Raw genomic sequence first — 25,322 nt, forward strand, 5'->3', positions numbered from 1 at the left:
CATCCAGTGTTATTTTCTTACACTGTATATCACTTCTCCCTCCCATCACCGTTGTGTTGCTATTGTGCATATATAACATGCTGATACGTTATATGCCCAATTATATTATTAAATGAATATTTTTTACAATTGTCTTTTAGATAAATTAAGAAAAGAAAGGAGGTGGAATACACATTTATACATACTGTCTTTTGCAATTATAATATTTAACACAGGCCTTTCTTAGGGGGATTCAAATTACTGTTAGAGGTCAATTCATTTTAGTCTAAAGAACTTTAGAATTTCTTGGAAAACAGTTCTGCTGTGAACGAAATCTCCTAACTTTTACTTATTTAGCAATTTCTGCATTTTGCCTTTTCTAAAAGATAGTTTTGCTAGCAATAAAATTATTGGTTGGTAGCTTTTTTCTCTTTCAGCACTTTAAACACACAACACCACTGCCTCCTGGACTTTGTAAGTTTCTAATACTAAGTCAGATATTATCTTACTGAGGTTCCCTTCTATGTGATGAATTGTTTTTCTCTTGCTGCATTTTACATTTTCTCTGTCTTTCAATATTTTTACAATGATGAGTCTGGTCACAAATTGATTTGTGTTTATTCTACTTAGATTTAATAGAGCTTGGATATATAGATTAATATTACCCAGTAAATAATTTTCAAAATATTCAGCCATTTTTCTTCAAATATTTTTTCTTATTATCTCTCTACCTGGAATACTCCCCACTATATTCCCATTATGTTAAATTTGTTTACTCCTTCTTATGACAGTTCAAATCTTTTCTTGACCCTTTAATGAATTTTCCATTGCAGCTATTTTACCTTTCAATTCCAAATATTAATTAGGTTATCTTTAAAAAAATTTTTTTATTGCATTTTAGATTTTGGGGTACATGTGAAGAACATGCAAGATTGTTGCATAGCTACACACATGGCAGTGTGTTGCTGCCTTCCTCCCCATCACCTATATCTGGTATTTCTCCCCATGCTATCTCTCCCCAACTCCCCACCCCCCACTGTCCCTCCCCTATTTTCCCCCAGCAGACCCCAGTATGTGATGCTCCCCTCCCTGTGTCCATGTGTTCTCATTGTTTAACACCCACCTATGAATGAGAACATGTGGTGTTTGATTTTCTGTTCTTGTGTCAGTTTGCTGAGAATTATGGTTTCCAGGTTCATCCATGTCCCTACAAAGGATATGAACTCATCATTTTTTATGGCTGCATAGCATTCCATGGTGTATATGTGCCACATTTTCCCTGTCAAGTCTATCATCGATGGGCATTTGGGTTGGTTCCAGGTCTTTGCTATTGTAAACAGTGCTACAATGAACATTCGTGTGCCTGTGTCCTTATAGTAGAACGATTTATAATCCTTCGGATATATACCCAGTAATGGGATTGCTGGGTCAAATGGAATTTCTATTTTTAGGTCCTTGAGGAATTGCCACACTGTCTTCTGCAATGGTTGAATTAATTTACACTCCCACCAACAGTGTAAAAGTGTTCCTATTTCTCCACATCCTCTCCAGCATCTGTTGTCTCCAGATTTTTTTGTAACACAATTTTGATATCTGTTTGATAAAATATTTTCATTATACCTTCTTTTTTTTTAAGAAAAGTTTTAATTATTTGACCATATCATTAGCTGACTACTTTGTAGTCATTGTCTGCTAAATCTAACATGTAGGACTCTCCCAAGCAGATTTCCTTGCCTTTTTCCTCGTGTTTGGGTTACAGTGTACTGTTGCTGTGCATGTCTTAAGCTTTTTTGCTACAATCTCTACATTTTTGATAATGTATTATAGCAAATCTGTATGCTGATTGACTCTTCCCTTTTGGGGAGCTTGTTGTTTTTGTTTGCTTGTTGTTGGTGGTGGTGGGGTATGCATTTGTGTATGTGTGTGATTTGATAGAAGTATTTTACTAAAGTCTCTTTCCTCTACAGTATAAAGTCTCTTATGTTGCTCTTTGAGGGCATCTCCTGAGGCATGCAAACACTCTCCCTTGGATGACAGTGGTTTTAGCAGGGTGCTCTTTCAATGTCTCTATTATTTATTTGTAAAAGTGTCTCCTTTTGATTTCACACCAATGGTCACTGTTATCCAAGTGTGTCTAACCCTGTAACACCAGTACTAAATTAAGTTGTGTAATTGCTAAAAAATATAACTAAATAACTTAATTGCAGCTGAGATGTTATAAACTTCACTGATATTTTTACCATATAGAGTGATTGTTAACCAATAAAATAGCTATCTGTTATATACATCTTTTTATCACATCCATCAGCTAGCCTTTCTTACCCAATGCAAGGAAGCTAAGAACACTGATAAAATATTATAGGAATGGCTAACTAGAATAACCAGTTTAGAGAAGAGCACAAAAGACCTAATGGAGTTGAGAAACACAGCATGAGAACTTCATGAAGCATACACACATTTTAATAGCCAAATCAATTAAGTGGAAGAGAGGATATCAGAGATTGAAGATTAGCTCAATGAAATAAAGTAAGAAGACAAGACTAGAGAAAAAAAGAATGAAAAGAAACAAACAAAGCCTCCATGAAATATGGGATTACATGAAAGACCAACTATGTTTGATCACTGTACCTGAAAGTGAAGAGGAGAATGAAACTAAGTTAAAAAACATTTTTCAGGATATTATCCAGGAGAACTTCCCCAACCTAGCAAGGCAGCCAACATTCAAATTCAGAAAATACAGATAATGCCACAAAGGTACTCCTCGAAAACAAAAACCCCAAGACACATAATTATCAGATTCATCAAGGTTGAAATGAAGGAAAAAATGCTAAGTGCAGCCAGAGAGAAAGGTTGGGTTACCCAGAAAGGGAAGCCCATCAGACTAACAGTGGATCTCTTGGGCAGAAACCCTATAAGCCAGAATAGAGTGGGGACCAATATTCAACATTCTTAAAAAAAAAGAATTTTCAGCCCAGAATTTCATATCCAAACAAACTCAGCTTTATAAGCAAAGGAGAAATAAAATACTTTACAGACAAGCAGAACCTGAAAGATTTTGTCACCACCACACCTGCCTTACAAGAGCTCCTGAAGGAAGCACTAAGCATGGAAAATACAACTGGCATCAGCCATGGCAAAAACATACCAAATTGTAAAGACCATTGATGCTATGAAGAAATTGCATTAACTAACAGGCAAAATAACCAGTTAACATCATAACGGCAGGATCACATTCACACATAGTAATATTAAACTTAAATGTAAATGGGTTAAATGCCCTAATTAAAAGACACAGACTGGCAAACTGGATAAAAAGTCAAGACCTATCAGTGTGCTGTATTCAGGAGACCCATCTCATGTTCAAAGACACACATAGGCTCAAAAAAAGGGATAAGGGAATATTTACAAATCAAATGGAAAGGAGAGAGAGAGAGAGAAAGAGAGAGAGAGAGGCAGGCATTACACAATGGTAAAGGGATCAATGCAACGAGAAGAGCTAAATAGCATAAATATATATGCACCTAATACAGGAGCACACAGATGTATAAAGCAAGTTCTTAACAACCTACAAAGAGACCTAGTCTCCCACACGATAATAGTGGGAGACTTTAACACCCCACTGTCAATATTAGACAGACAAATGAGACAGAAAATTAACTAGGATATCCAGGACTTGAAATCAGCTCTAGACCAAGTGAACCTAATAGACATCTATAGAACTCGCCACCCCAAATCAACAGAATATACATTATTCTCAGTACCACATTGTACTTACCCTAAAATTGACCACACAATTGGAAGTAAAACACTCCTCAGCAAATGCAAAAGAATGGAAATCATAACAAACAGTCTCTCAGACCACAGTGCAATCAAATTAGAACTCAGGATTAAGAAACTCACTCAAAACTGCACAACTACATGGAAACTAAACAACCTGCTGCTGAATGACTACTGGATAAATAACAAAATTAAGGCAGAAATAAAGATGGTTTTTGAAACCTATGAGAACAAAGACACAATGTATCAGAATATCTGGGACACATTTAAAGCAGTGTGTAGACGAAATTTATACCACTAAATGCTCACAAGAGAAAGTGGAAAAGATCTAAAAACTATATCCTCATGTTACAATTAAAAAAACTAGAGAAGCAACAGCAAACAAACTCAAAAGCTAGCAGAAGACAAGAAATAACTAAGATCAGAGCAGAACTGAAGGAGATCGAGACACAAAAAACCCTTCAAAAAATCAATGAATCCAGGAGCTGGTTTTTTGAACTGATCAAGAAAATAGACAGACTGCTAGTCAGACTAATAAAGAAGAAAAGAGAGAAGAATCAAATAGATGCAACAAAAACAATAAAGGGGATATCACCACTGATCCCACAGAAATAGAAACTACCATCAGAGAATACTATAAACACCTCTACACAAATAAACCAGAAAATCTAGAAGAAATGGATAAATTCCTGGAAACCTACACCCTCCCAAGACTAAACCAGGAAGTAGAATCCCTGAAGAGACCAATAACAAGTTCTGAAGTTGAGGCAGGTATTAATAGCCTACCAACCAAAAAAATCCAGGACCAGATGGGTTCACAGCCAAATTCTACCAATGATACAAAGAGAAGCTGGAATCATTCTATCTGAAACTATTCCAAACAATAGAAGAAAAAGTAATCCTTCCTAACTCATTTCATGAGGCCAACATCATCCTGATACAAAACCTAGCAGGGACAGAACAAAAAAAGAAAATTTTAGGCCAATAATCCTGATGAACATTGATGCAGAAATCCTCAATAAAATACTGGCAAACAGAATCCAACAACACATCAAAAAGCTTATCCACCACAATCAAGTCAGCATCATCCCTGGGATGCAAGTCTGATTCAACATATGCAAATCAATAAATGTAATCCATCACATAAACAGAACCAAAGGTAAACACCAAATGATTATCTCAATAGATGCAGAGAAGGTCTTTGACAAAATTCAACACATCTTCATGCTAAAAACTCTCAATAAGCTAGGTATTGATAGAACGTATCTCAAAATAATGAGTTATTTATGACAAACCCACAGCCAATATCATACTTAATGGGCAAAAGCTGGACACTTTCCCTTTGAAAACTGGCATAGGATAAGGATGCCCTCTCTCACCTCTTCTATTCAACACAGTATTGGAAGTTCTAGTCAGGCAATCAGGCAAGATAAAGAAATAAAGGATATTCCATTAGAAAAAAGGAAATCAAATTATCTGTGTTTTAGATGACACGATTGTATGTTTAGAGCCCCATCATTTCAGCCCCAAATCTCCTTAAGCTGATAAGCAACTTCAGCAAAGTCTCAGGATACAAAATCAATGTGCAAAAATCACAAGCATTCCTATACACTAATAACAGAAAAATTGAGAGCCAAATCATGAGAAAACCAAACCACTCACAATTGCTACAAAGAGAAATAAATACCTAGGAATATAACTTACAGGGGACGTGAAGGACTTCTTCAAGGAGAACTACAAACCACTGCTCAAGGAAATAAAAAAGGACACAAACAAATGGAAAAACACTCCATACTCGTGGTTAGGAAGAATCAATATTGTGAAAATGGCCATACTACCCAAAGTAATTTATAGATTCAATGCTATCCCCATCAAGCTACCATTGACTTTCTTCACAGAATTGGAAAAAACTACTTTAAATTTAATGAGGAACCAATAAAGAGCCCACATAGCCAAAACAATCCAAAGCAAAAAAAACAAAGCTGTAGGCATTACGCTACCTGACTTCAAACTATACTACAAGGCTACAGTAATCAAAACAGCATGGTACTGGTTCCAAAACAGATATATAGAACATTGGAACAGAACAGAGGCTTCAGAAATAACACCACACATCTACAACCATGTGATCTTTGGCAAACCTGACAAAAACAAGCAATGGTGAAAGGATTCCCTATTTAATAAATTGTATTGGAAAAACTAGCTAGCCATATACGGAAAACTGAAACTGGACTCCTTCCTTGCACCTTATACAAAAATTCATGCAAGATGGATGAAAGACATATATATAAGACCTAAAACCATAAAAACTTTAGAAGAAAACCTACGCTATATGATTCAGGACATAGGCATGGGCAAAGACCTCCTGACTAAAACACCAAAAGCAACGGCATCAAAAGCCAAAATAGACAAATGGGATCTAAAGAGCTTCTGCACAGCAAAAGAAACTATCACTAGAGTGAACCAGCAACCAACAGAATGGGAAAATAATTTTGCAATCTACCCATCTGATAAAGTGCTAATAACCAGAATCTACAATGAACTTAAACAAATTTACAAGAAAAAAACAACCCCATCAAAAAGTGGCCAAAGAACAGACACTTTTCAAAAGAAGACATTTATACATCCAACAAACATGGAAAAAAGCTTATCATCCCTGGCCATTAGAGAAATGCAAATCAAAACCACAGTGAGATACCATCTCACGCCAGTTAGAATGGCAATCATTAAAAAGATAAGAAACAACAGATGCTGGAGAGGACGTAGAGAAATAGGAATGCATTTACACTGTTGGTGGGAGTGTAAATTAGTTCAACCATAGTGGAAGACAGTGTGGCAACTCCTCAAGGATCTAGAAATAGAAATTCCATTTGATCCAGCAATCCCATTACTGCGTATATACCCAAAAAAGTATAAATCATTCTATTATAAAGACATGTGCACACGTATGTTCATTGTGGTACTGTTTACAATAGCAAAGACTTGGAACCAACCCAAATGTCCATCAATGATAGACTGGATAAAGAAAATGTGGCACATAGACACCACTGAATACCATGCAGCCATAAAAAAAAGATGAGTTCATGTCCTTTGCAGGGTCATGGATAAAGCTGGAAATCATTCTCAGCAAACTAACACAAGACTAGACAACCAAACATCACAAGTTCTCGCTCATAAGTGGGAGCTGAACAATGAGAACACATGGACACGGGGAGGAGAACATCATACACAAGGGCCTCTTGGGGGATGGGGGTTCAGGGGAGGGATAGCATTAGGAGAAATAGCTAATGTAGATGACGGGCTGATGGATGCAGCAAACCACTATGGCACGCGTATACCTATGTAACAAACCTGCACATTCTGCACATGTCCCCCAGAACTTAAAGTATAATTAAAAAAAAAAGAAAAGCTAATTTTACATTACTCGTTGAAACTGGAGTTGAAATATTATAGAGAGTAATTCATGAAGACTTTTGCCTACGTAATAATTTATAGGCATGGTTCTCCTTAAAGATCCACACGTAGTTACACTCCAGAGAACATAAACTAACCAGAAATAATAAATTTGTAGTTTTTGTTCTTACCAGGGAGACTCTTTGATATTGGTCTGAATTCATCCTTTAGTATATTTCTTCCAAATGCATCCGTCAATTGTTCTATATTAGGCCCTATAGAAATAAACAGATATCAAAACACTATAAGATAATCATTTATCTACAAATGTCAGAGTGTGTGTGTTAGTAACTTAAAACATTTGTGGCTGGCCATGGTGGCTTATGCCTGTAATCCCAGTACTTTGGGAGGCTGGGGCGGGCAGATCACGAGGTGAAGAGATCGAGACCATTCTGGCCAACATGGTGAAACTCTGTCTCTACTAAAAAAAAAAAAAAAAAAAAAAAAAAAAAAAAAATTAGCTGGGTGTGGTGGCACGTGCCTGTAGCCCCAGCTACTCATGAGGCTGAGGCAGGAAAATCACTTGAACCCGGGAGGCAGAGTTTGCAGTGAGCTGAGATCACACCACTGAACTACAGCCTGGTGATAGAGCAAGACTCTGTCCCCAAAAAAGAAAAATTGTATTTATAGAAGAAAAATTAAAGTGAAATGTCTGGATTGGAAAATAACAAAAACCTTAAAAAGGAAAGGCTGCTAAAATTATATAAGCCAGACTATATTCAGGCTTAGATATGTTTAATGAATTGAAAGATCATATATCCAGGAAAAGGTGAAACTGATCCATAACCTGATGCTGAATAATTTCCTAACAAGGAATTGTTCTATACACTGCTGTCTCTTAGGCAAATTCAAATCATCCTAAGGGACATTATGATGATAATGTATCTTTCAAGTTTACACTAAAAACCTATTCAGCCTGAAGGTATGTAGTAGGTGAGATGGAACATTTTTTTCCCCATAGGCAAACCATGGCCTTGTTAGTCACAGAACCTTATCAAGAGGCAGAAATTATTTGACTCATCGAGGAATATTTCTTTCCTTTTTTTTAGTGTATGTAACTGTAAATTCTTTAGATATTAGTTATGAAAAAATAAGATATTTGTCAAACTGAAAAACTGCCTTTGATCACTTGAATGTGAATCAAGGAGGTAATGGTCAGATTTGCAGCACTACCAGAATTGTTATTGGATCCATTTCCATTTAAGTTCTATGTGATTTGATATTTTTGTGGAATTAGAAACTACTAAGTTCAATGATATAAAAATGCATAAAAATGTTAAAAAGAAATTCATATTGAAAAGGGGATAATGAGGATTGGTGACATAAGGTCAACATTGGGCTTAAGATTCTATGGGTAGAATTGGCTCTAGTAGAGTATATAACTATGATTGGACACCTGTCAATCCTGTCACTGTATTGTAGAGTGATTTGTTGTCATTGCTGTTTTGGAAAAATCGATGAATACATGAATAATGCAAACAGTTATGACACCAGCTGCTCAAATATGCCACAACTGTATTCTATACTGAGCATTGCCTCATTACGAAAGTAAAAAGTTATCTATGAGATTGAGCAGAACAAGTTTTCAGTAATTAAGTAACAATATAAGAGATATAGCAACTCAAAACTGGAAACATGAGCAGATTTTTTAGCTTCCTTTGTTCTTTCTTCAGCTGATATATCTAAGAAGGACCACTTCATTTGAAATGAGCAAGCAAATGATCCTTACACATTCAGGGAAAAAATGAGATAATTTGAGGGATTGGGTTAAATACTAGAAATTAAAAGGTATGTGCTGGAAACACTTACAATTACTAAGAGTCACAATTTTTGTCCTTTACAATATCCTCTCTTTGCTTTAAATCTTTTAAAAATCTTTTTCTCCTTGAAGTTCACTGAATATTTTAATAGGCTATTTAAAATCTTAAATTCTATGGATTTTAATACATTCAGTAATGTCTGTCACCACCATCACAGTCAATTTTAAAAAGTACTTTAGATTTATACTAATTAAATTCCAGTGAAATATAGAAAAGTTACTCTTATATAGCTGTATTCCCGGTTCCCATTTTTGTGCTATTGTTATCCATAATGCATTTGTAAATAATAAAGACAAAGTTGTAGTTATTATTATAATTCTTTCTTTCCTTTTTTTTTTTTTTGAGACTGAGTAGTGCCCTGTGGCCCTGTCACCCAGGCTAGAGTGCAGTGGTGCGATCTTGGCTCACTGCAACCTCCGCCTCCCAGGTTCAAGTGATTCTCCTGCCTCAGGCTTCCAAGCAGCTGGGATTACAGGTGTGTACCACCATGCCTGGCTAATTTTTTTGTATCTTTAGTAGAGATGGAGTTTCCCCATGTTGGCCAGGCTGGTCTTGAACTCCTGAACCTGTGATCTGCTTACCTCTGTCTCCCAAAATGCTGGGATTACAGGCATGAGCCACTGTGCCTGGCTATAATCATTTCTGTATATAATTTTATGCTTTTTAAAAAATCTGAGACAAGAAAGAAGTACATATTTCCAATTAGCTATTATATTAACCTTCTTATTTATAATTTCTGGTTCTATTAATTTTTTCCTGTGGTTTCAGGTTACTACATCTTGTTGTTTTCTTTTTTGTTAATAGATAGCATTTGTGCATATTTATGGGGTACACATGATATTTGGTTATATGTACAGTGTGCATAACAAGTCAGGTTATTTAGGATATCTATCACCTCAACAATTTTTTTTTTTGAGATGAAGACTCATTCTGTCACCAGGCTGAAGTGCAGTGGCACAATCTCGGCTCACTGCAACCTCTGCCTTCCAGGTTCAAGTGATTCTCCTGCCTCAGCCTCCCAAGTAGCTGGGATTACAGGTGCCCACCACCATGCCTGGCTAATTTTTGTATTTTTAGTAGATACAGGGTTTCACCATGTTGGTCAGGCTGGTCTCAATCTCTTGACCTAGTGATCCACCTGCCTGGGATGACAGGTGTGCTCCATCTTGCCCAGACACACCTCAATGATTTATCTTTATTCAGTACGATGTTGGCTGTGGGTTTGTCATATATGGACTTTATTAGTTTGAGGGATGTTCCATTTATGCCTAGGTTGTTGAGAGTTTTATCATGAAGGAATGTTAAATTTTATCAAATGCTTCTTCTGCACCTACTCAGATGATTATATGATTTTGTCCTTCTTTCTGTTGATGTATCTTGTTTATTGATTTGCATATGTTAAACCACCCTTACATCCCTGGGATAGATCTGACTTGATCACAGTGTATTATCTTTTTGATATGTTGTTGAATTTGGTTTGCTGGCATTTTGTTGGGGATTTTTATGTTTATATTCATCAGAGATATTTGCCTGTAATTTTATTTATTTTTTATGTCCTTGTCTGATTTTGGTATCAGAATAAATGCTGACCTTGTAGATTGAGTTACAGAAAATTCCATCCTCTTCAATTTTTTGGAATAGTTTGAGGGGAATTGGTGGTAGTTCTTTGAAAGTTTGGGGAAAAATTGGCAGTGAGGCCATCTGGTTATGTGTTGAGAACATTTCTAGGCCTCTTTTCAGCTATTTTGAAATATAAAATACACTGTTGTCAACTATAATAAATCTACTCTGCTACTGAACTTTGGAACTTATTCTTTGTATCTAACAGTATGTTTGTAGTACCCAGTAACCAGGTTTTCTATTTCTTCTTATTTCAATCTTGGTAGGCTATATGTGTCCAGAAATCTATCAATTTCCTCTAGATTTTCCAGTTTATCAGCACATAGTTGTTCATAATATTTTCTGATGATGTTTTGTAATTCTACAGCATCAGTTCTATCTTCTTTTTCATTTCTGATTTTGTTAATTTGTATCTTCTATCTTTTCATAAGTTAGTCTACCTAATGTTTTATTAATTTTGTCTTTTAAAACACCAAGTTTTGATTTGCTTGATCCTTTGTTTAAGTATCTATTTCACTTAGTTCTGCTCTGATTCTTATTTATTTCCTTCTATCAATTTTTGTTGTGGTTGGTTTGTTTTTGGTTTTTTAGTCTCTTGAGGTGCATTGTTAATTTACTTGAAATCTTTCTACTTTTTGATGGAGGTATTTATTGCTATAAAATTCCATTTTTAGCATTGTTTTTGTTATATACCATAGGTTTTGGTATGTTGTGTTTTCATTTTTATTTATTTCAAGAATTTTTAAATTTATTTTTTAATTTCTTCATTGAGTCAATGGTCATTCATGAGCATTTAGCTTAATTTCCATGTGTTCATACAGTTCCCAAAGTTCCTCTAGTTAATGATTTCTAGTTTTAATCTGTCATGGTCTGACAAGATACTTGATATGATTTTGATTTTTAAAAATTTGTTAAGACTTCTTTTGTGGCCTAACACATGATCTAACCTGGAGAATGTTCCATGTGCTGAAGAGAAGAATGTGTGTCCTGCAGCTATTGAATAAAATACTTGTAATTATCTGTTAGGGCCATTTGGTCTAAATTGATGTTTAAGCTCAATGTTTTTTTGTTGATTTTCTGTCTAGATGATCTGCCTAATGCTGAAAATGAGATGTTGAAGTCTCTAGCTATTATTTTACTGGAGTCTCTCTCTCACATTAGATTTAATATTTGCTTTATATATCTGGATGTATCAATGTTGGGTGAGTATAAGTTTAAAATTCGTATATCCTCTTTCTGAATTCTTTTATTATTATCTAATTATCCTGTCTCTTTTTATTGTTTTTGACTTAAAGTCTATTTTATCTGAAATAAGTACACCTACTCCTCCTCACTTCTGGTTTCTATTTGTATGGAATATTTTTTCCATTCCTTTCCTACCAGTCTATCTGTTGCCTTACAGGTGAAGTGACTTTCTTATAGGCAGTATATAGTTTGGTCATGTTTTAAAAATCCATTCAGGCATTCTGTTTACATTCAAGATCATTATGTGAGGACTTATTCCTATGGTTTTCTTATATTCTGGTTGTTTTGTTAATCCTTTGTTCCTTTTTTTGATTGTGTTGTTTGTCATTGCAGTTTGGTGATTTTTCTGTCATAGTAACATTTGAGTTCTTTTTCTTCCTCATTTGTGTGTTTGCACATCCAGTTTTATGAAGGTAGATATCCTTTTGCTTAAGTGTAGTACTCCTTTAAGCATTTCTTGTAGGGCCAGCCTAATGGTGATGAATTCCTTCAGTTTTTGTTTGTCTAGAAAATACTTTATTTTTCCTTCATTTATGAACAATAACTTTGCTGAACATATTATTCTTGCCTGTTTTCTTTCAGCCCTTTGAATATATCATCTTATTTTCTCCTAGCCTGTACGATTTCTGCTAAGAAATACACTGTTAGTCTGATAACAGTTCCCTTATATGTGACTTGTATCTCTTTCTTTTACTTTTGACAGTTTGACTATAATGTACCTTGTACAAATCTTTTGGATTGTGTCTATTTGGAAATCTCTTGCTGATATGGGCAGTTTTCAGCCGTTATTTTATTAAATAGTTTTTATATACCTTTTCTCTTGACCATCCGGAACACCCACAGTTCGAAACGTTGGTCACTTTATGATGTTCCATGTCACATAGGCATTATTCATTCTTTTTCATTCTTTATTCTTTTTTTTCTCTATCTCCCCCTCTCTTTTGTCTGTGTTATTTCAAATGACTTCTCTTGAAGTTCTGAATTTTTCTTCTTCTGCTTGACCTAGTAATTGTTGAAGATCTTGAATGTATTTTTTATTTTATTCATTGAATTACAGGATTTCTGTTTAACTCTTTTCTTAATGATATCTATCTCTTTAATAAATTTCTCATTCATTTCAAAATTGTTTTGCTGATTTCTTTGTATTGTTTATCTGTGTTCTCTTCTACCTCATTGAGCTTCTTTAATATCATTATTTTCAATTCTGCTTCAGGTATTTTATTAATTTCTTTTTCACTAAAATCTGTTGCTGAAGAATTATTGTTTTTGAGGTGTCACATTTCCTTGCTTTTTCATGTTTCTTGTGTACTTATGTCTGTCATCTCATTTAATAGTCACTTCTCTCAATTTTGTGGATTGGCTTTTATAGAGCAAAACTTTTTCCTGAAGATGCTATCTATGCTGTTGTTTGGATAGGGCAGTTTTTAAATTAAAAAAAAAAAAAGACCAGTATCTCACTGGTCTTGAACCAAGGCTGGCCTCAAATGTCTGGCCTCAAGTGATCCTGCCACCTTCACCTCCCAAAGTGCTGGGGTATAGGCATGAGTCACCATGCCTCCCTTGGGTTGGGCACTTTACCTTTCAATCTGGGTATATGCAGTGGTATATAGCCTCTGTATAATTTTTTTCAGCTATAAACAGTGTCAGTGATGACTGCCATTTCCTCAATGGCTTAGGCTACAGTTGCTAGTGGATGCTGTTGTGAGGCTTTGCTGGGGACAGGGACCCCAAGTGAGTCAGTCCTTGGCCTCATTGGTGATAGCAATGGCTGATCATGCCTATCCTTGAGCATCAGGATACATGAGCATCAGGATTTGTGAGTCCAGGCAGGCTAATTCTTGGGCCTTTAGGTGGCTGCTTGAGTGCTGGCTACCTAGTGCAGGTAGGTGGGTCCTTTAGCCCCTAGACAGTGTATGTGATGTAGACAATAAAAGTCACAGTGGTGAAACAACCCACAGGCTCCCAAGTGGCATGCACTGGTGTTAGTAGTGGCTGCAACTGGCTAGTGAGTTCATCCTCCAGGACCAAAGAATAGGGCACAGATGCCTGTCATGGTGGATGGGGCAGGATGAGCCCCTGGCCTTTGGGTGGCATGCTTTGGTGCTGGTGGCAGGTTTCTGGGTCAGTTGTGAAGTTCTCTGGTGTCCATACATACCCAGGGCAACTGATAGGGCAAGGTAATCCCCAGACCCCTTAGGTGGCATTTTTGGGCACTGAGACATGGTTGCAGGCTGAGAGGGCTGGTTCTCATATCCCCCAATGGTATGCATGGGTGCATGCTGTGGCAGGCAGGGTGAGGATATCCCCAGGACCCCAAGTGGTGTGCCTGGGTGGCATTAACAGCAATGGCAGTTGGCAGGGAGAGTTTGTCCTCAGGGTGCATGCAATTGTGTGGTAGTCCTGCCACTGGGTAGGATTGAGTTGCTCTCAGTGGTAGAGGTCCCAGGAAAGTGGTTCTCAGCCTCTGGTGATGATGACAGATGAGAGCTTGTCCTTAGGGCATATGCAAGTGCATGGTAGTCCTCCTAATTATGGGGGCAGGATTGCAGCAATGGCATTGGACTTATGTATTCCGGGTTTTGGGCACTGCATACTTCAGCTCCATTTATCCCAGGGCAACCACTTCAGTGTGCTGTACCACCCATTCCACAGCATGTTGAACACTTCAGTGCTACGGATCCTGTCACACTGCTAGGCCCAACTCGGATTGCACTTCTGCAGCCCACTGCGTAGATGCAGGGAGATGTCAGTGGGGCTCTAAGAGTGGAAATACAAAATTTAGCTGGGCGTGGTGGTATGTGCCTGTAATCCCAGCTACTTGGGAGGCTAAGTCAGTAGAATTGCTTGAACCCAGGAGGCAGAGGTTGCAGTGAGCCAAGATCATGCCACTGCACTCCAGCCTGGGTGAAAGAGTGAGACCCTGTCTCAAAAAAAAAAAAAAAGGCACTATGTCACATCTGCTGGGTTGTCAGGGTGTGTGTGACTCAGCATGAGGTCCCTCTCTAGAGCAATGCCACTGGCCAGGATGTGTAAGGTTGGTTCTCCCATGGATAGGATTGCAGGAATCTGTGGTGGGAATGTGGACTTCTATGGACCTCTCACCCTTTTCCCAAACCGGGGAGCCTCTCTGGACTACATCAATCCTAGTTAGGTCAGCTGCCCCCTTTTCCATTCCTTCTATGCCTTAGGTGTTTCCTGTTAATTATCTGGTGAATTTTAGTGTTCCTGATTAGATGATCTATTTGAAATCTGATTATCAATTCCCAAATATTGTACGTGTGTGTGTGTGTGTGTGTGTGTGTTGAGAAGAGTGCCAGATGTTCTTTTTAACTTTAATATATCATTTCTCTCAACTACTGCCCGTGTGCTACTATTCTGGAATATACTACATGTGTATATTTTAAAGTCTCAGCAATAAAATTCTGTAAATATTTTTATCTAATTGCTTTTTATATCAATTAAGAGTAGAAAGAAGATGAAATATGCATTTATATAATCTTTCAGAGTTATGGAATTCCTTTAACCTATGTTCATTTTATGGGTTCAAATTAGTGTCAGAGGTCAATGGTTTTCAACCTGAAGAGCTCTGTATTTCTTGGAAAGCAGTTCTGATAGGAATAAATTTTCTCGTTTAAAAAAGTCTACTTAGAAATATCTTTATTTCACCTTCATGTTTAATATACAGTTTTGCTGGATATAAGATTTTTGGTTAACAGTTCTTTATTTAGCACTTTGAATGTACTGTTCCAATACCTTAATAGTTCCTAATAAGTCAGCTTTTAATTTTAGTGGGGTTCCCTTTTATATCACACATTGGTTTTCTCTTGCTGCTTTCTCTTTGTCTTTCAACATTGTTACTATGAGTGTGGTTATAGATTTCCTTGTGTTTATTCTACTTGGAAGTAATTGAGATTGGATTTGTAGACTCATTTATCATTAAATATTTTTTTGAAAAGTTTTCATCCACATCCTCCTTCTCTCTGCTTTCTTTCTAGTGTTTGTGATACTTTAAGTTTTTTATTCTTTCTTCAGACAGTTCAAATGTACTTGAGCCTCTCCAGTAAATGTTTACTTCCAGTTTTTGTACTTTTTAACACAACAATTTCCATGTAGTCTTTGTAAAATATTTTATATCTCTTTATATTTTCTGTTTGATAAAACATTGTCATAATACCTTTCTTTTCTTTTTAAAGAATGGTTTCCTTTATTTATTTCAATATATTTATAGTAACTACCTTGTAGTCAATGTCTGCTAAGTCCAACAGCTAGGATTCTCATAAGCTGTTTTTGTTGCCTAATTTTCTTATATGGGTCATACTTTCTTCTTTACTAGAATAACTCAAAATCTTATGCTAAAAGCTGAACAATTTAGACATATAATGTAGCAACTCTTGATTTTGATTTTCTCCTCTTCTTCCTGAAGCATGTTATTACTGTTTGCTTATTTATTTGACCTGTGATTTGTCTTGATTATTTACTGAAGCTCCTTTCCCCTGTGATGTGGTTTGTATGTTTTTCCTGTCTAAATCTCATGTTGAAATGCAATCCCCAATGTTGGAGGTAGGATCTGGTGGGAGGTGTTTGTGTCACAAGGGCAGATCCCTCTCCACGGCTTGGTGCTTTTCTCACAATAGTATATGGGTTCTTCTGAGATCCAGTTGTTCAAAAGTGTGTGGCACCTTCCCCCTTTTTGCTTGTGCTCCTGCTCTTGACATGTAACATGCCTGTCCTGCTTTACTTTCTGCCATGAGTAAGAGCACCCTGAAGCCTCTGCAGAAGACAAGTAGATGCTGGCACTATGCTTGTACAGCCTCTTTTTTTTTTTTTTTTTAAGTGGAATCATAAACAAAGAAGTGAAGATTTATTGTTGTGAAAACAAATCTGTGGTAAAGTAGTGTGGATCTTAGGTATTAAGCATAATCAGGTGGGTCAAGTTAAGAAGTTTAAAATGTGATAAGAAATTTGTGTGTGTGTGTATGCACACGTAAATCTATAAGCCAGTTAACCCAAGAGCAACTGAAACATTTAATTTGTTCAGTTGAGGCCAGACATTATGTTAAATTCCCATTTTTTTAGAAGGCAATTAAAAATTACAATTCCAACAGCCCACAAACCAAAGAAAAAAACTGTAGAGAGAAATTAAAACTACATTCAAAGAGCCCTTTTTTTTTTCAGCTCAATTTCAGCATCCCAAGAAAAATAAAAGCATCCATGACTATCACAGATAAAAACAAAACGAATGTCATTGGAATCAGTTATTTTTCCCCACTGAGGTATAAAATCTATATAGAAATTTGATACTCTAACAAATTGTACTTCTCATAGTTCTAATTTCCTTTAAACCCTGTTTAATATAGTTTGCTGCTGTTGTAAAAAATGTTGTTTTCATGATTCTGTATCTGGTTCCAGTTCTTTTCATTTATTTTTATATCAATATTTAATATACTGGCTACAAGTTCTAATGAGGAAAAAATCTTGGACATCTCTTCATTATGACAGCACGTGCAGCAGAAATTACTGATGTGCAAGCAAACCATAAAAGGTATAGTTCTCCAGAAAGCATATTTTGTTGATTTTTTTATTGTCTCAATATTCTTTGCCATGATTTTTGGAGAAAGATTCTTTCAATCTTGTAAATATCAGTGTGCACAGTCTGATTACTATGCAGGTTCACGTCCATTGACAGGAAGGTTTGTTCATTGCTAGTGAAAAGCTAGAGAAGTCTAAGTTTTAGTAGCTGATAAACATTACATCCTGCAGAGGAGGAAAGCACTTTTCCTTTTTTGCTACTTAAGAATGTGGCAGAAATGTATGCTGAGGTACCCTAGTCAATCCTCATTTTTTTCATTTTTAAAAAAATTTGGTCTCAGAATATTTCTTGCAGGGTGATATTTCAAAGAAGCCACTGCTGGGACCAACTTCCACCGCAGTCTGTAATGCTGGGCACCTGGCTATTCTCTTCTATGGCTTTATGTAGGCACTGATTACTGTTCACAAGCTTTAGGATTAATTTCCCTGGGTCATACTCCCACAGTTGGTTGCCTTTTATGTGGTGGCATTTGAGCATTGTAACTGGGCCATTAAATTTGGAAACATCCAAGCAAAAGTTGTCTGTTCTAATTTCTTTGTTGGCAGTATAAGTGAAAACCTGATTACCCCCCATACCATGGCAATTAAAAATGCCCACTTTTTCATTCTCTTTTCTAGCTATGTTATCTAGACACTGATTTATTTCCACACTTCTCATCTCTCCCATTGAGAAATAGTGACATGGAATTTGAGAATCAGGATAAATATTCTCTAAGTACCAAAAAAAAAAAAAAAATATTATCAGAAAAAAAAAAAAAAAAAAAAAGGCTTGCATTGTAGTTTGTGTCTTAGACCAGTTCTTGATGATGTATCTCCATAATCTGCCTTTGTAATATCTGGAGAAATTATATAGAAGAAATTCCTGAATTCATCCATCCACACTTCTGCAAACTATTTGTTATTTTTATTGATAATCTGCCCTGTGCCTCCTGGAAATGTGTAAGGTGTAGCTTTTCAAAACGCATGTCCAACATGTGAGCATGTAACAATTTCCAAAGTTCCTCCACACTGCCAAATCAGAAAGGAAATTTCTAGGTTTTCTCCTCCCCAGATATCCATTTCAGCATCATATGTTCCAATTTCCTGAAAGTAATCTCTGTCTACGGAAAAAAGGCCTCCTGCCATGGTAGGTGTTCTAAGAAGAAGAGTCTGATCACCTTTCCTTCTGCCCATTTCTCTTTGGAGAACAGGATACCAGTGAAAATTGAGCTTCTAGTTGAACACACCATAAGTCATATCAGAGCGTGCCATACTCAAAAGTATCATCACTGATCACATCGATGATAGGACACACCACTGTTATCCTGTCATGTTTGATCCTGGCCAAGAAAGGCTCCAGCCACCCCACGGTACACTCACAATGAGCATCCAGGAAGGTGATCACTTGGCCTTTAGACACAGCAGCTCCTTTTAATCTAGCTCGGATCAATCCAGAACGTTGTTCCATTCGAATTACATGAACTGGTACTTTTAGTTTTTTCACATAACTCTCTCAAATCCTTTTCAAAAAGTCTCTTTCACTGCCATCATCTACTAGAACAATTTCTTCTATCAGGTGTCTGGGTAAGTAATTAATGACACTATGGACAGTTGGCAGAAGTGTGCTCCAAGCCTTATTGTGGAAAACAATCACCACACTTGCAGGAAGATTACCTGGATATACCTTTGTTTTACACCCTTCTAACCTAACATCTGATAAAGATCTGTTGAGTGCAATCATTTCACTTGCGATTAAATTGAACTGATTGATTTTAAACATCTCTTTCAACATTTCTTGATCCTCTTTAGGAATGACGACTGGTTTCCCCATTTCTCCAGAACCTTCATGAGGCTTTTGTACTGGCTCTAGAACATCACTAGCAGGGAGTCCTCTCTCCTTTTTTTCATCACATTTGCTGCATTCATTGAAGTAAAGCAGCAGGAACATGTCCAAGAGTACCCAAATCAAGGAGGTGGCTAGGACCACCTTGCGGTATGCAAATTTTCTCGTGACACTTAAAGTCAAATGCAAAATTAAAAAAAAAAACTATACACACACACACACACACACACACACACACACACAGATCATGAAAATTATTCCAATTTGGTTTCATCAGAAATCACGTTCAAACCCTCGCTTGGTACGCGGAAGCGGGCAGCAAGCACTCCTCCGGGTGGCCCAGGCGGTCGCAGTGCTGTCCCGCGGGACACAGCGCCAGCGCTACTCTCCAGCTGCCGGCCACCTGCTGCCTCCTCGGCCACTGCCGGAGGCTCCCCAGGCGGATGGGCGGGTCCGGCCCGGGCCCCGCCTCCACCGCGCTTGCCCCGGCTCAGCCGCACTTGCCCCTCCCTGCCTACGCCCCCTGCCTCGCAAGCGTCGGCCACGGCTGCTCACTGGGGGATGATCCGCGCTTTGGGCCCAGGCCGCAGAGCTGCCCCGCAGGCCGCTGGAACGCGGTCTTCCCTGCGCTGTACAGCCTCTTTTCTTTATACATTACCCAGTCTCAGGTATTCCTTTATAGCAATGCAAGAATGGTTCAATACATCCTGCAATGTGAAGCCTCTAATGTTATTCCTCCAATAAAACAGCATTGGGCATGCAGCAATCACCTTTGGATGACAGTGGTTTTAGAGAGTCTCCCTTTGAATATGTCTTTTCCTTATTTCTCTGTTAACCTGTCTGCCTTCCTTTGTATCACACCGGAGATCAAAGGGTGTTTTGCCTAGCACTGCTACTTCTGTACTAAAGGCAGTAGTATAATCTCTGAACTATATTACACAACTAAAGGATTCTGCCATCGCTGAAATATTATTACTATGCCTGATATTTTAAAGTATAGACGGAATTGGTAATAATAAAATAACTGTCCTTTTCCTTTACTTACTGCACTCATCAGAAAGCCTTTCTGCTTTTGCAAATTTAAAGTAACTTTCTATTTAAACTGTAAATGGAAAGGGACTAGAAGAGCTTTGGACATACTTGTCCCAATATATTCTAAGCTCACTATAGTATATTATTTTGGATTACTTTCTAAGTGGATGAGTCCTAAAAGTAATAATATCTAGCTAGCTTTACATTTGTAGTAAATATGTTCTAGAGTACAACCAAATATGGGAGGGTATTCATGAGAACCTGTGCCCATATCATATTAACAAATGGGTGCACTTGCTATTCAAGATACACACTTAAACTTTAAAGGACAAAAATAAATGAGAAATATTAGACTTGAAAATATTTTTCTTACCAGGAAAACTCTTTAACTGTGTCTTGAATTCATCCTTTAATAAGCGTCTTCCCAAAGCACCCTTCAAGCTTTCTATATCAGTCTCTATGGAAATAAACAGATTTAAAAATACTTTGCAAGGTAATCCTTACATAGGAATGTGAGGTAGGTGTGTGTGTGTGTGTGTGTGTGTGTGTGTGTGTGTGTGTATTAGATTAGTTGGCCTTTGTTATTAATGAATAAAAGTTACAGTGAAATGTCTGAACTGCCAAATCACCAAACTTAGGAGTGGAAGATCTGTTAGCAATCATATAAGCCTTAGCATACTGAGTCATAGAGATGTTTAGTGATTTGACCAAGACCACATATCCAGGTAATAACAAAGTTGTGGCACAAACTGATGCCTCACAATACTTTAACAATGCATTTCCCATACAATGTTATCTCTAATGCAAAATTAAAACATCCTACAGAATTAAAGTCATGATAATAACATGACTTTAAAGTTTACATTGAATCACATTGATATACCTGGTAAGATGAAACATAACATTTTTTTCACCTAGGAACTTAAAAATGGTGATCTTCATAATCACAGGAAATTATTATAATACAGAAACTCTTTGACTCATTCAGAAATATTTTAATGCAATTTTTAGGTTATTTAATTATAAACTAAGTAAGCATCAGTGATGGAAAATAATAAGGTACCTTGTGGACTGAGGAAAACATGCCCTTTTAGGTCCTCTTAGCATGTGGACCTTGTAGCTTAGGATATGATTAAATTTGCAGAAATACGAGAAGTAAAATTGGGTACTTTTCCATTTGAGTTTTTACATAATTTGACTTTTTTGTTGGATTTAGAAACTGCTAATCATGTTTAATAATAGGAAAAATACCTGAAAGTTATTAAGGGGTAATTTATGTTAGAAAGTAGTGATTCGGATTGATGAACTAAAATCAACTACTAGGACTGAAGTTTTGTGAGTGAAATCTAGTTCCAGAAGCACATGTCCCTGCTAGAAACCTGTAAACATGGTAGGAAGGGACAAACTTCCAAACCATATCAAAAACACAGTGGACGAGGGGACACACAAATGAAAAGAAGAAAGAAATCAAATTTTGTGAATATAAAAAGCCACCACATTACAAAACTAAGAAATAACATAGAAAGAAAATAACACAGACAAAGCAATTAGAAGACAAAATGACAAGAACAAGTTCTTATCTATCAATAACAATCTTGAATGTAAGTGGTATAAATTCCTGAATTAAAAGATATAGATAGACTGAACAGGTCTCAAAAAAAAAAAAAAACAAGAAGCAACTGAACGATGCCTATGAGAAATTCACTTTACCTGTAAAGACACACATAGAGCAAATGAATCAAAAAAGATTATGCACACAAATGGAAACTAAGAGTTCAGAAATAGCTATACTTACAATAGACAAATAAACTTTCAATTTAAAAAAAGAAGACAAAAAGATTATTATATAATGATATAGAGATCAATCCAGAGAGAGGATATAACAATTATAAACATATACAAAGCTAACCCTAGAGAACCCCAGTTATAAACAGAAATTATTATTAGTGCTAAGGAGAGGGAGAGTCCCCCTTACAACAGTAGTTGGAAACCTCAACATCTCATTGTCAGCACTGGATATCATCTAGACAGAAAATCAACAAAGAAACATTAAACTTAAACTGCACTGGATATCAAATGAACCTAACAGACATTTACAGAACATTTCCTCCAACAACTACTGAATATACATTCTCATCACTTCTTGGCCTTTCGGCTAAGATCAAGTACAGAATACACATTCTTCTCTTTGACACATGGAATATCACATATTAGGCCACAAATAAGTCTAAACAAATATTAAAAAGTCAAAATCATATCAGTTATCTTCTCAAACTAAAATGAAATAAAATGCGATATCAATAAGAGGAACACTGAAAACTGTAGAAACATGGAAATTAAATAACATGCCCTTATTAATAAGTCAATGAAATAAGAAGGAAATGAAAAATTTTTGAATCAATTAAAATGAAAACACAACACCCAAATCCATGGGACACAGCAAAAGCATTATTAACAGGGAATTATATAGCAATAAGTGCCTCTAACAAAAAAGTAGAAAGATTTCAAATAAACAATGTAATGGTATAACTTGAAGGATTAAAACTCAGAACAAACCAAATCCAAACTTAGTACAGGGAAAGAAATAATAAAGATCAGAGCAAATTTGATGAACTTGAAATTTTAAAATATTTTAAAAAGGAAACAAAAAATTGGTTCTTTGGAAAGATAAAGTCAACAAATTGTCAGCTAGAAAAAAAAACCACACAAATAAAAATAAAAAAAATGAAACAATAGAATTGATACCACAGAATTACAGAGCATCATTAGAGACTATTATAAACAACTTTGTACCAACAAATTGAAAAACTTAGAGGAAATGAGCAAATTACTGGCCACAAATAACCTATCAAGATTGAACCAGGAAGTAAAAAACCTGATTTGCATTTCTCTAATGACCAGCCATGATAAGCTTTTTTTCATATGTTTGTTGAGTGCATAAATGTCTTCCTTTGAAAAGTGTCTGTTCATATCCTTCACCTACTTTTTGATGGAGTTGTTTTTTTCTTATAAATTTGTTTAAGTTCTTCATAGATTCTGGTTATTAGCCTTTCATCAGATGGGTAGATTGCAAAAATTTATTCCTATTCTGTTGGTTGCTGGTTCACTCTAATGATAGTTTCTTTTGCTGTGCAGAAGCTCTTAAGTTTAATTGATCCCATTTGTCTATTTTGGCTTATGTTGCCATTGTTTTTGGTGTTTCAGTCAGGAAGTCCTTGCCGTGGGGTGGAGGGGTCTAATGAAGGCATAGCAGCGGGTTGGGGGATTGCAGGGAGGGATAACATTAGAAGAAATAGCTAATGTAGATGACCAGGGGATGGATGCAGCAAACCACCATGGCACGTGTATACTTATGTAACAAACCTGCACAATCTGCACATGTACCCCAGGACTTAAAGTATAATAAAATAAATAAATAAATAAATAAATAATTCATAAAAATATAGTATCAAAAAAGTAGAAAACCTGAACAGATAAATCGACTAATTACATGGAATCAATAATAAAAAAGTCTTCCAACATAAAAAGCCCAGAACCAGATGGCTTTACTCCTGAATTCCACCAAACTTTTAAAGAAGAATACCAATTGTTCTCAAAGGATTTCAAAAGACTGAAGAGGAATTTCTGCCTAAGTCATTCTCTGAGGCCAGCATCATACTGATACCAAAATGAGACAAGGACACAACAAAGAAATAAAACCACAGACCAATCACACTGATGAACATAAATGCAAAAATTTCTCAAAAAAATAACAGCAAACAAAACCTAGCCACACATCAAAAAGATAATACATCATGATCAAGTGGTATTTATCGCAGTAATGCAAGAACAGTCAACATGAGGAAATCAATAAATGTGATACAACACATCAGCAGAATAAAGGACAAAAACAGTATCATTTTAACAGATGCAGAAAAAGCATTTGCTAGTGTTCAACATTCCTTCATGATAAAAATCTCTCAACAAACTGGGTAAAGAAGAAACATACTTCAGCACAACAAAGGCCATATATGAAAAACCCCAGCTAACACTTTTCTCTAAGAACTAGAACAAACCAAGAGTGCCATATAGGAAAAACCCCAGCTAAACATTTTCTCTAAGATCTAGAACAAACCAAGGGTGCCCTTTGGTTTCACCACTTTTATTCAACATATTGGAAGTCCTAGCCAGAGCAAGTAGACAAGAGCAAGAGAAAAAAAAATAAGCAGCAAAATTGGAAAGCAAGAAATAAACTAGTCTTGTTTGCAGACAACATAAACTTATATTTAGAATAACCCTAAAGACTCCAGAAAAACTTAAAACTGATAAATGAATTAAGCAATGTTGCAGAATACAAAATAAACATACAATATTCAATAGCATTTCTATATGCCAAGTGAACAACATTAAAAAAATAAAAAAGCCAATTCCACTTGGACTAGTTTAAAAAAATGAAAGAAAATTAAAGAGGAAAGGGAAAATTGGAAAGATATCCCATGTTCATGAATTGGAATAATTGATATTTTTTAAAGTGTCCCTGCTACTTAGAGCTCTCTATGGATTTATTGATATAATTATCAAAATGCCAATGATATCCTTCACTTAAATAGAAGTGAAATTCTAAAATTCGTAAGGAACCACAAAAGACCCCAAATTACCAAAGCAATCCTGAGCAAAGCACAAAGTTGTAGACATGATACCACCTGACATCAAAATACACTACAAAGCTATAGTAATCAAAACAGAATTGTTTTGGCATAAAAACAGACACACAGATGAATAAAACAGAGAACCCAGAAATAAATCCATACATTTATAGCCAACTCATTTTTTACAATGGTGCCAAGAATATGTATTGTGAACAGAATAGTCTCTTCTATAAGTGATGCTGGGAAAACTGTATATCCATATGCAGAAGAGTAAAACTATACCCCTATCTCTCATAATATACAAAAATCAAATAAAAATAAAATATTTAAATCTAAGACCAGATATTACAAAATTAC

The 25,322-nt window shown here is 36.1% G+C and overlaps 1 protein-coding gene and 1 pseudogene across 1 annotated transcript in view; both read right to left on the bottom strand.

The window, feature by feature from the left end:
• LOC108309201 (coiled-coil domain-containing protein 7) overlaps positions 1-25,322 on the bottom strand; it is a 198,629-nt gene that overhangs the window by 66,593 nt on the left and 106,714 nt on the right. Inside the window, exons 8-9 of the mRNA XM_037740977.1 lie at positions 20,711-20,794; positions 7,341-7,424 (exon numbers count right to left, since the gene is read on the bottom strand). Coding sequence (XP_037596905.1) covers positions 7,341-7,424; positions 20,711-20,794 — 168 coding nt within the window. The remainder of the gene's footprint in view (positions 1-7,340; positions 7,425-20,710; positions 20,795-25,322) is intronic.
• LOC108309198 lies at positions 18,436-19,960 on the bottom strand (annotated as a pseudogene).

The sequence above is a fragment of the Cebus imitator genome, unplaced genomic scaffold (genome assembly GCF_001604975.1).
Source record: "Cebus imitator isolate Cc_AM_T3 unplaced genomic scaffold, Cebus_imitator-1.0 Scaffold92, whole genome shotgun sequence".
In the NCBI taxonomy this organism is placed as follows: domain Eukaryota; kingdom Metazoa; phylum Chordata; class Mammalia; order Primates; family Cebidae; genus Cebus; species Cebus imitator.